The 12,826-nt window shown below is 39.1% G+C and overlaps 1 protein-coding gene across 1 annotated transcript; it reads left to right on the top strand.

Annotated features, from left to right (window-relative positions):
• Positions 1 to 1,939: 1,939 nt before the first annotated feature.
• On the top strand, positions 1,940 to 4,065 carry hoxb13a (homeobox B13a). The gene is made up of 2 exons (XM_085455378.1): positions 1,940 to 2,645; positions 3,789 to 4,065. The coding sequence occupies exons 1-2, from the start codon at positions 1,940 to 1,942 to the stop codon at positions 4,034 to 4,036; spliced, it is 954 nt and encodes a 317-aa protein (XP_085311504.1). The 3' UTR covers positions 4,037 to 4,065.
• Positions 4,066 to 12,826: the final 8,761 nt, after the last annotated feature.

The following is a 12,826-nucleotide window of genomic DNA, read 5'->3' as shown; positions in this document are numbered from 1 at the left end:
AACGTGTTCGGATTAATTCTGCGGCACACGTAAAAGTGAACTTCCCCACCGTATATGCGCCTAATGGCGGACTCCCTGGTGAAAATGATGAAAATCCAGTGAACTCAAATGAGTGGCCCTACGCTTTTAAGCTGGAAGCTTCGGGTTAAGAGCTCATGGTAATGTGTAAGGAGTTTATTTTACCCACCACATTTCTCTTTAGATCTGCTTTCTGTAGATAATGAACTTGAACAAAATTATTCTAGAATGAATAAAAAACTGAAAAAATGCTTAATCTTTAAGTTTCCTTTTAAATTATTTGCAGAAGAAGTAGTCATATAGGTTCATTGCAGGCCAGAGATAAAACATGTATTGAAGCAAAATAATGGTTCCTGTCTGCAGTATTTCATTGACCAACCATTTCTTTTCCATGTCTTCATGTTCATTAATAACCTTTAGGAAATTCACTAATTTCTCACTTACGGCTTATTTAGCCTTCATGTATACGGCACATGGAGTGATTCAAAATAAAAATAATTACAGTAATTTCAATTACACTATAGAGGAGCATCAGAAGGATTAATTTCAAACCAAGCGCAGACTAAGTTCCCGTCTCCTATAAAAAATGAGAACAATAACTTCCCCGTAGTGAAATTGTTTCTTAATATAACGGCCCTTGAGTGCCGCGGAAACCTTTCTGAGACACTTTCAACCAAAGCCGTTTTTCTCAAGTTTTAAGAACTCCAAAACCCTTCCATAAATCTCCTTAACGTTTACTTTAGTCAGAACGACTGAGAGCGAGTTAAACTAAAACCTGGTTTTTGACTAGGTGGAGAAATGTTCCAGTGGGTGCACTTATTTTAATAGCCAAACTTTGCTTTTGAAGGCTTGAAAACATTCACGGTAATGATAAATTAATAATACGTTTTTCATGCATTTGAGAAGCACCGATTTTAAATGTGTTCACATCTGTATAAAACTGAGCATCTGGAGTTCCATATTAAAAGAAGAATAAATATTGAATAAATAAATAACATTTACACAACAAAATTTCAGTTTCTCTGAAAGTGTATAAGTTTCAAATCAGTTTGAAACTTATACACTTTACAGTTTACATTTTTGTTTCTTGTGGTTCAGGTGTGCTGTTAGTGTAGAATGGAGAGTATAGTTATTGAAAAAGTGATTATCTAAACGGTCAGTTCAGATATTGGCGAGTCGATTTCAGATATTGGCGAGTCCATTTGCACCACGAACTTTTATGCACGACACAAAAGAAGTTGGTCGAGTGATTTATTTTCATTGTCTTTCTTTCTTTCTTTCTTTCTTTCTTTCTTTCTTTCTTTCTTTCTTTCTTTCTTTCTTTCTGTTTTTAGGCAGACTAAGGTAATGTCACTCTTAGTATCGACCAGAGAACATCACATCACAGACTTGAGTCTGACGCAAAGGCAGCTGCAGAGACAAACTAAAGTAAACCAAACTACAGTAAGCTAAAGCGAATCTGCTCATTCCCTTCTCATATCACAGCTGGAAACTCATAAAATGCTTTTTCCCTCCTCTCACTGACAGTCCTCAACTAGTCTCTTCTACTCTTCTTTTTGCGCTTGTCCCATCACGTGATCACCCTGTCTCATCCAATAGTTATGCTCCCCTTACTTCTTGGTCCAGGGGGCTTGTTGCGTCAAGGCTGCGGCTGGGATGTAAGTGGAGATCCGGCCGGTTAGTGGGAGTCTTTGCTACCGAATGACACGCCGTCACTCCAACAAAGCAGCATACCGTGCTATGATAGTGCTGTACAAGTACATTTCTTGAGCTGCGTTTGTGTGTTTGTATTTGTGTGTGTATATGTATGTATGTGTAGTGAGCGCCAGTGATCAGCCTCATTCAGCAAATGTAGCAGCTTAGCGCCAGGAACGGACGGAGTCTGAGGCACACGAAGGCCAAAACGGGGAAGGGTGGGCATATGACAGCCTCTTTAGTACTCAATCCTCGCTGGCCAGTGGAAACGGTAATGTTTGTGTATGACAACAACGTGGACGAGTTGAACAAGAACATGGAGGGGCTGGTAGGTAGCGGCAACTTTGCCGCTGCCACTGCAGCAAGCCAGTGCCGCAACATCATGGCACATTCGGCGGCCGCCGCTGCTCTGGGTGGCCACCCGTCCAGCTTGGTGCACTCTTCAGGTGGGTATTCCACAATGGATGTGTCCGCTTCAGGCTCCGGTGAGACCGCTGCCTCTTCGGGGAAGCAATGTGCGGCTGTGCCGCACCAGAACTCGTCGGCCGCAACCGCATTACCCTACAGCTACTTTGGTAACGGCTACTACCCATGCAGGATGGGTCGGGCTCCTCTTAAGTCCTGTACACAAGCGGCCGGAGCCGCTCTCAGCTCACAGTACATGGACACAACAGTGAGCTCAGACGAATATCCGAACCACCGGGCCAAGGAGTTCGCCTTTTACCATGGCTATGCCAGCCCATACCAGTCGATGGCCAGCTACCTGGATGTGTCGGTGGTCCAAACGCTCGGCACCGGGGAACCGCGCCATGACACACTGCTGCCCATGGACAGCTACCAGCCCTGGGCTCTGACCAACGCCTGGGGAGGACAGATGTACTGCTCCAAAGATCAGGGACAGGCCGGCCACCTCTGGAAGTCCGCTCTTGCTGGTGAGTACTGCTGCTTTCAAGGTTCATAATAACGATTTTAAAACAGTTAAACAGAACTCTAACAGATTTTTTGTAACTATGACGCAACTGAACATATTTATTTAATAAAAATTACATTTAATAACAATTAAGAAATTAAAGGATTGACATTTGTTAAAACAAAAAACATCTCGGATGATTAATTTGCTCCGATAGTAAATTATCGTCTTCATAAATTTGGACTAAAATTAGGCGGTTAATGCATCGAGTTTCTTTGCAAAAGCAAGGCAATAATGTGCTTGAGGTTTGTGATGGCTGAGGTTAATCACTGCCCTTGAATCCCCATCTAGTTTAGGGCGTCACGTACAAGTGAAAATTAACGTCATGTTGATTGGATCCTTGATATTGTGAAAATACCAACATGTTGCAGACTCTAACTTAGAAATGAGCCTTGCATTGCCATCTCTTGGTGCAGAGTGAAAAACATTTTGGTGTTTCGTTCAATATCGTTTATTAACCAAGTGAGATAATCATTTTATTGCTGGGGCCTTCCAGTTAATTTAATGGTTATCATAATGGTTATTATGATGAGAGACATGTTACTCTGCTGCCACTGCTAAAATTAATGAATGAATAAATAAATTAAATAAACAGGAAAATTTACTTTCATTATTAACATTGTAATTAATTCAATAATAATGATGGAAATAATTAATCCTCTTGGCCCAATATTCACAGTGAACAGGAAAAACCCTAACGCCCACTCCACTTCTCTCTTTATTTAACACACACATCGCACAAATGTAGAATTAAACTAAAAACACTGTAAACACAAAGTCAAGAGAAGACACAAAATGCTGTCCTTGTGACAGTCTATGTGGAGTAGAATAGATGCGTGCACTGTGTTTAAAGACGCCATTTTTTGTAGGTCAATTTGAACTTGACCCAGACAGCAGATATTCGTTTCCCGTCTGCCTCGCAGGATTGTATCCAGTCCGATCGAAACATAAAGTTCCCGTTCACTTCCTTAAAGATGCTAAATTGTGCTCGACAAATATTTTATCGGCACTTACACTATTACAGCAATCGTGGAGTGTAGAGCTTGAAAATGTATCATGGTGTGTGCAGCCCATCACCTTCAGACTGGCTTTTTCTCTTTGACAGATGTGGTGGCGCACCAGAACGACAGCTTGTCTTTCCGCCGAGGCAGGAAGAAACGGATACCTTACACCAAGGTCCAGCTCAAAGAGCTAGAGAAAGAGTACGCAGCCAACAAGTTCATCACAAAGGACAAGAGGAGAAAGATTTCGGCCGTGACCAACCTGTCAGAGCGACAGATTACCATCTGGTTCCAGAACAGGAGGGTGAAGGAGAAAAAATTCGTGGCCAAAGTGAAGAGCAGTACTCAATAGCATGCAGGTCACTGCTCTTTGGACAATTCGTAACAGTTGAGATAATTAACAGTGAATGGAAAAAAAGTAAAGAAACTGGAAGTGGGACCTCTCACAGACTGTAATTACAGAACTTTCCTGACTGCTTTGATAATATATCTGTCTAGTGTGTGTCTTCCACTGTCAGTGTTGTCCGTGCCAAGTAGCCTATAGCATAACTACTATGCTCTCCATACTGTTTATATCGCATGTAAAACAGTAACCAAATCACAGTGTAACACTAAATAAATTTTGTCCCACCCCAATAAAGGTGTTATGTTTTTAAAATAATTTTCTATGCCTTGAGGAGGCAAACAAACTTTTATTTAACATTGAAAACTGATATCCGAAATTAGACAAACAGCAGAGGAATCCATATTGCGCTTGTTGATTAAAACTGTTCACGATAGACCAGATTCACTTACCAAGTCTGCCTCTGGAGGAACGCTCCCTGTGGTGGAAGCCTGTCTCATGGAATGGCAAGCATTCTGGTTTTCCATGCCTGTGACAGAACCGCGTATGGGAGAAGAAGAAAAAATCATTAGTGTACTTATTATTATCATAGACATTGGAAATGTGTTTTAATATATCTACTTGTTAAAAAGTATTTATAAAAATATTATTTAAAAAATGCTAAACAAAAACTCTCGTTCCTTTCTTCCCTTTTTGAACATTCTATCCATAACATTAACATCACAGAGAACTAACGTGAACAGTATTTTAATTTTAAATAAAGTTAACTTAGCAATTCATATCAGTTCAATATTTCGTGAATAATAATAATAATAATAATAATAATAATAATAATAATTCCAGAACAAAACTGAGTAGAGACTTCAAATCGTGTTATTTTCTTTGCGCTTTCTGCAAGTTCTTTTAGCCTGCACTGTGCGTGCGTTTGAGACAGACACACACACAGAGAGAGAGAGAGAGAGAGAGAGAGAGAGAGAGAGAGAGACAGAGAGAATAAGGAGGGTGGGGGGGAGGGACAAAAAAGACCCTGACCTTGAGCGTGATGTGTGATGATAATAATAATAATAATAATAATAATAATAATAATAATAATAATAATAATAATAATAATAATAATAATAATAATTGATGTTCCGTGAAGATAATCCTAGAAGCTCCTGTAGAACAAAACAGAATTGTCTGTGCGTATGTATACAATTTTTTTTAGCCTGCATTGTATGTAGCTCTCAAACACAAACGTGAGGGTGGGTGACCTTGAAAATCATGTGACCAGACAGGCTTGTATCAAGTCTTCCATGAATATTTTATAATAGCGGGGTGTGTGAGGGACATCACTAACAATACACACAATATATACGGGCCACTGCCATGCACCACAGATTACAGCTACACATGAGTTCACCACAGTTTTTACTCGCTATGGTTTCAATGCGATGTCCAGCCCTTTAACATTAGTGTGCTTTCTGGCGATTGGGATCTGTTTTAATTTACATAGTCTGATTGTGTGGATGCAAGACAAAGTATACTTTGATAACTTTGTCTCGCATATATGCGAGACAAAGTATGCGACTTTGGCAATCGATAAATGCCACTCCATTTCATAAATGTTCAGCACTGGTGAAGTCAAAAGATTTCTGATGTGAACTTCTTGCGCAACGCTGAAATCTGAGTCCTCAATCTGAAAACCATGAGCAACGTTTTTTGAATTTAACAAATCCTTTGACTGTGTTTTATGGGCGATAAACCGAGTTCTAAACATTTACGTTAATGCTCAAACATAACTGAAATGAATGAATAAACTATTATTATTATTATTATTATTATTATTATTAAGAACTGGGGCACCGGACCTTGTGTCGGATCTTATCACCTCTTTACCAGACACACAGATTGTGGTTAGTAGGCTTTATAGATGCAGAATATGCTGAGTAGTTTGATAACCACTTCACTTAAAGGTAATTTGTTTGGAAACGCACACAATGTGGGCTATCCTCAAATAAATTTGAAAGTGTTTATAGGGAGAGGATGTAGCGACGGATTTAAGAGGGTGCTATAATCAAAGATCTTTGAAACATTTTTTGACGCAGTTTTGTGTGTCCAAAACAAGGGTTTAATATTCACATAGGCTGTCCAGATTCTAACAAATAAAATGTGGGGCAAACACAGTGTTTATGTGGGACAACATGGGACAGGTGAACAATGCTGAGAGTTACTCTGAAATTTTGATATCTAAACTAAAATTAAAAATACAATAAATTGTGGCTGATACAGGATTATCATTTAGCTTGTACAGGCTAAACATATCATATTTCCAACAATTTGGTTTGTCCTTATGATCTCAATCAATAGTTGGTATATGCTCAGGCCAATATTCTTTAATTATGGTCAATTGCTTTTGTAAACTTTGCAAACTTTATCCAGTTATGACACACATATTGTTACAGTACTGGGTCTGTGACCCAATATTTATGTTTCAGATTCTGATTTAATATTCTTTGACTTTTGTTATTTCTGGTTTTGGTTATCTTTATTTCTTAAGTTCTTAGTGATGTTAGTTCTTTCTCCCTTAGTATTTATCTGTGTTTAGTCTCTGTTCCCTTGTCACATGTCTGTGCTTTTCCCGTGTCCCACGTTTCATGTATAGTCAACTTTGTCTCTATGTTCCTTATGTCTCCCCAGTCACTGTGTTAAAAGTGTGTGTCTTTGGTTGGTGTGTTTCTCTTTTTTATTTTGATAGTTCCGCTTCCTGTGTTCAATGTATTCAGTTTTGCTAACTCCTCGTCTTGTTATGTCAGATTAGCACTAGCTGTGTTTCCCTCCTGTTTCCCATTCCCTCATTACTCTCTTGTGTATTTAAGCCCCGTGTTCTCCTCTGTCCATTGTTGTTTCATGCTACTGTTATAGCTGCATGTTCCTCTATGAGCCTTGCAATGCTTAATTCTAGTTTCTCAGTTTACAAGTTTTATCCTTGTCTCTAGTGTCTAGCTTTTGTTTTAGTTTTCTTGTATTTAGTATTTGAATTTTTGTACACCCAAAATAAAGCTGCCTCCCTTAGTTCACTCTTTCGGGTCGCGAGTCCTGCATTTGGGTCCCATCCTGCCTGCCACACAGCCAGACCTTGAGACATATACTAAGTGATTTCACACAACATTTCCCCCCCAAAGTGAAAATGAAAAATAACATTGGCAAAAAAGACCAAACATCGATTTCTCAGAACATGCTGCTGTTCCATTTTTATTTGTGAAAGTTTCCATCATATTAAACATTTGCTGCAGCAAGAGTACTGACAGTGACTAGAAAGAGAGAGCATATTTCTCCTGTATTGGCCTCCCTTCATTGGCTCCCTGTTAAATCCAGAATTTAATTCAAAATCATGCTCCTCACATACAAGGTCTTGAATAATCAAGCCTCATCTTATCTTATCTGCTGAGGAGTAGGGCATTAGACTGGCTAACCTTCTTCAGACTATAACAAAAAGTTTTCCTTTCATGTACATAGATGTGGGTAAAAACCAGACTAATAAGCGCTAGTTCTAAATGTCCTTTAGAACTAGTCACAGTGCCTCAAGATTTGGGACAGGAGCACAGGGAACAAAAACGCTGTGTCACGTTCTGAGGGACATTTGGTCACCCTCGTGGCCCAAAATTCAAATGACTATCAAGGAGTGCCTTCTTGATCGCCATGTGGTCCCTTCCAAGTGGTTTTGACCACCGGTACAGGTTGTCTTTTTTTTCTGCTGTAAAAAGGTCAAACAAACCTGAAATGCAGCAAAGAAAAATCAATTTTATTGTAAGAGAAATTTTTAAAATTCAGGAATTGTTATTGAATAAAAACACTTTTCAGAATTTCTTGTCTTAAAACAGTTTTGGTCTATATCCAAATCTCTACCATGAATCCCCAGAAATAATTTACACAAAATCATATTGATGGCTTCTTTTTCATGGCCGTAATTTTTATTTTATTTTATTTATTTTTTTGCTTCATTGGGCAATGTCTTTTACATGAGAACATTTCAGTCCACCAGAAAATGGTTTTCATTGCACTGAGCATTTCATCTGCACATTTCATGGAAGTGACACTGTAGACTTTTTAAAGAAAGTCCAAGTCCACTCAAGGAGTGCTGACTATAAATTTCATGGGGTGACAGCAGAAATATAATAGTTTAAGTAAAACTATAAAGGAAAATGCTTCTGTAAAACTTGACTGGTGTTAAATGCATGCACTTTTTGTGTTCCTGTCAAATTGAAGTTAATTGCTTCAACAGACCTGCTTCTAAAAGTTCTTAGTTCTCTTTCATTGGATACTTTGCTTGAAGTCAGTTAATTGTATTAAACAAATAGAATATGTATACACATGCTTCAGATACAATCAAAGATGAAATGTGAGATTTCTGTGTGCAGGAAGATTTTTACAGTAATATCTACAGGCTCAAATATGTGGCTTAGAATACAGTGTTAAAAATTGAAATACAATATTAAATACAACTTTATTTGCTTTGCCAGGGCGATTTGGCAGAACTGAAGTGAAACTCCAGGGTCAAGTGTACATTAAAGCATACAATGTATTAATTAGAATGAACTGGACAGCAGTAGTTATTTTTGCTTAAAGCAGGCTGCACCAGGGAATGCACATAATTGAACTGCTGGGTACATATATGAAGAGTTGATTAATTGCTTCTATCAAGAAAATAATACTTTATATTTCAAAATGAGGCACATGCATGTAAATGGTAAATGGCCTGTATTTGTATAGCGCTTTACTTAGTCCCTAAGGACCCCAAAGCGCTTTACACTACATTCAGTCATCCACACATTCACACACTGGTGATGGCAAGCTACATTGTAGCCACAGCCACCCTGGGGTGCACTGACAGAGGCGAGGCTGCCGGACACTGACCCCACCGGGCCCTTTGATCACCACTAGTAGGCAACGGGTGAAGGGTCTTGCCCAAGGACACAACGACCGAGAACCAGCAACCTTCCGATTACAAGACGAACTGCCAACTCTTGAGCCACAATCGCCCCATGTGTGTTACCATTAAAAATTAACACTGAACTTCACAAATAGCAGTGTGTTCTGCTGGTCTGTTTACTTTCTTTACTGCTTCATCTCTTTCCTTCTTTAAAACCAACAAAATTGATGGAAGACCTGAAGCTCACAAAGTTACTTCTCCCCTTTATTTTGCATACCAGCGAGGAGGAGGAGGAGATGAAAGAGCAAGCCTTTGAGCTGGACCATGCTATCACTTTATTCACACATAACTATAGAAAATCCCTTTAATCCACACATGCATTTTAAATATGTCTTTCACTTAGCATGCCTTTTTATCTTTACTAAAGAAAAAAAGGCATGCAGCATCTAATGTAGTATGCAAAAGTCTGGGGCAGGGGTCTGAGCTGTGGGCCACTGCTGGTACTGTCATCTCATTGGAGGGCCACTTTAGTGTTCAACTAGTAAATTTAACTTCAATTGTGAATACAATTTTTTCCCTCACGCTTACAGTAACTAACTGAAGCCTTTCATTGAACTACCAAATAAATACATTGGTACTCTCTTTCTGACCAGACACGTGGCAGCACTTCTGCTATCATTTTGTTTGTATTTAACAAAATAAAAATGCAGACATAAGTGTATATATTAGTTTTTGACAGCCAGTGACAAATAACTGTCTCACTGAACTAACACAGCCAATCCGGATGTTTGTACTCTCTTCTCATATTGCTTTCATATTAAATCATTTTTTGCTTTTTAAATAACTTATTTTAACATTGCACTCAACAACAAACGAATCCTCCCAAGCAAAAAAAGTAACTTCAAGGGCAAAATTGCATTGTATTTCTTCACATCGATATGCATGTAGGGGTGACGTGGGCCTCAAGTGGCTCCCGGGCCACGAGTTTGAGACCCCTGGTCTAGAGCCACCCCTTATTTCTTTATATTTTCCTTACTAGGAGCAAAACTTGTCATTTTTAAGATTGTACTTGAGCCATAGTTTTTTGAAGCAGTGGCGTGTCCAGCAGGGTGGCCTGGGGGGGCACAGGCCACCCCCCCCAACCAGACTGGCCACCCCAGGTGCCACCCCAAAGGCAAAACAATAAAATTCAATCAAATATCAAATGTACGAGTATGTTTTCACGGTGAAGCTCAGATATCCGAGTGTAAGTGAATGCAGCATCGGCTTCTGCGCTATGTGCATCACTTTAGCAAAGGTAGGAGAGCCAAGCACGAAAGAGGGCACTGCAGGAAACAATTTTTCGGTGAAAGAAAATGAGGACAGAATAAATGTCCCGGTAAGTAATATTAAGTTTGTTGAGTTTAGTAAACTTCGGTGAAATTAGAATACCAAGGAAAAAATAACACTTAAAGAATTATTGCAGCCGTCGAATATTTCAGACAGTATGCTACTGAGGGGAGCTAACATAAGAGTTATGCGTTATAAGATATAATCTAAGTCGTAACATTGCTGTATGGAGCTGCAGATTTGGTTGCAGGTTAACATAGCTGGACTGGCCATCGGGCATACCGGGCATATGCCCGGTGACTTATTTTTTATTTTTTTTTGTAATGGCATGAACAATGAGAGGTGGTGGATTGGCCAGATGCAGGTCGATGTGTAAAAATAACTCAGTTGTTTGGTGGTGGCTATGGCAGGGCTTCCACAGAGGCCAGCAGGTGGATGAGGGAAGGGGAGGCAGGAGGAGAGCCCAGAGGCAGCCGCCAGTCCGAGTGTCAGGTGAACTGAGCTTCAGGTAAGAAGTTATGACCTGCAGTCTATGTGGGTCAGATATAAACCAAGTTTAGGTGGAGTTTATTTTCGTTGTGCTGACTTTTTACTGTCAGTTACAATAACTCATACTGCGTTCTAGGCAGCTTGACGGAGTTTCTACACAGCTGGGTGGGTGCTGTGATTTTACTGATAGTGAACTTCTCTCATTCTCCCCCCCTCCTGTTGCTACTTCAATCATGAAACTGATCAATGATCAGCTGATCGGCTTTTCTCTCTTGTTTATTTATCGCCCACTTTGTGCCAGAAAGAGGAAACCAGCAGATGTCGCACTAAACAACAGTAGCACATTTAAGCTTGATCAGCTGATGTTAGAATTTATTTAATATTAATTTCTAGTATCAGCTGATGTTGGCTGGAGCCACAGCTGTAAAGCTGCTGGTCATGATGTCGGTTTGGTTATCTGGTGAGAGGGAAACATGAAGATGAAACCAGGAGATGTCCTTACTGAATCATCGGAGCTGAACAGGTGATGGAGAAACAGGTTTACCTTTTAGTTCACATGAATGAGTTGAAGTTATGAACTGTATCTGAGAGACAAATAACACCAGGATCCTTTTTTTATGTAGCTGACAGCTGGTAACTGTGCAGGGGCGGGTCTAGGAAAGTTTTGCCAGGGGGGCAGGTAGGGCATTAACAGGAAAGGTGGGGCACAAAGAAATACTTTTCTTTCTTATTCTCATTTAAAATATCTAGCTTTTATTAAATAATTATCTAAATCTTACAACCAAAGTTTTTATCTGATGTAAAATGTATAGAAATCATACATATACCAACAAGACAGTGTACATATGGAAAAGATATATATAAATTTTATAAAGTTTGTATCTGTCTTGTGTGAAACTTGTATGAAAAGCATGAAAGAGTAAAAACAGATATAAGATCCCTTGAAAGATTATATAATGAATCTTGTATGTTTTGGATACTAAAACAATATATGAAAGTAATAAGAAAGTGGCCACTTTCATGAGTAAATCATATAAGTTTTTACTATTTCTTTTCCATATGGGCACTGTCACAACAGCATTTGTTTTCATTCAAAGTCTTTATGGCTTTAATACCTGGTGGGCCGGTCTATAGTCAAAATGCCCGATTTTCTGTCCCAGTCCAGCCCTGCAGGTTAATACTGGCAGTGTCACCATGCCAGCTGACTGTATTTCATCATCAGCCAGTGTTGCTCTTGATCAATATTACCAAAGTTTACCATAAGGCAGCATAGAAAGTATTTACTTGCTTTCAGGTTTTATTCAAATGTTAGTCTTTTCATTTGTTTCCACACTTTTTTCCTGTTTCAAAATCAAACACCAGTTTGTGAGAAGATTGTATTGTATTATAGGATTGTTGAATTATGGTTAATGGTTGGTAGAATTTTTTTTAAACATTATGTGCCAATTACATCTGCCACTCTTCTCCAAATCTGTGCCCCTACCTGGCCCCCCCAACAAAAATTTTCTAGACACGCCACTGTTTTGAAGGTCTTATGATAATTGCTATATTTTCACTGACTTTTCAGGCCACTCCTTGTACCTGGCCGTTGTCAGAGGAATTTTTATTTTTTGTTTGTTTTTTAAGCCACTTAACACTCATTTAATAACCACTGAAAAAATAAAAAGGTATCTAACTGAAGGTAGGAACCAGTGTTGTTTAAACACATAACAGACAAGCACTAAAAATTTATACACTTAGTTACTAGCAGCCTGCCACAAAAATAATCCTCTCCACCCCCATTTCTTTAGCTGAATCTATAAAAATGATAATGATAACACAATTCAACAGTCATTTTTTTCACCGTGGGTTATTTCAAGGAGTATCGCTGAATAGTTGGCATATCTTGGCATGGAAGGCAATGCAGGTCAGAAACCATTGCTGTCAAGAAGACATTTTAAGGAAGAGAAACAGCATTACAAACTGCAGATGCGTTGGATTTAAAAACACACAATGGACACTCCTACCCAGAGACCTGACCTCATAATTATTAAATCAGTGTGGGATCATCATGAAAGAGAATGGAATAA

This window comes from Copadichromis virginalis, linkage group LG4 (assembly GCF_057382275.1).
Source record: "Copadichromis virginalis isolate Kocher_CV1m ecotype Utaka linkage group LG4, C_Virginalis_male_GT1.1, whole genome shotgun sequence".
In the NCBI taxonomy this organism is placed as follows: domain Eukaryota; kingdom Metazoa; phylum Chordata; class Actinopteri; order Cichliformes; family Cichlidae; genus Copadichromis; species Copadichromis virginalis.
This window is presented reverse-complemented; position numbering and strand designations above follow the sequence as displayed.

What these genes read in the sequence shown, in the direction of transcription:
- hoxb13a (XM_085455378.1), top strand. Translation starts at nt 1,940, where the DNA reads ATGACAGCCTCTTTAGTACTCAATCCTCGCTGGCCAGTGGAAACGGTA. An exon ending in CTGGAAGTCCGCTCTTGCTG is followed by an intron (nt 2,646 to 3,788) that starts GTGAGTACTGCT and finishes TCTCTTTGACAG; the next exon opens with ATGTGGTGGCGCACCAGAAC.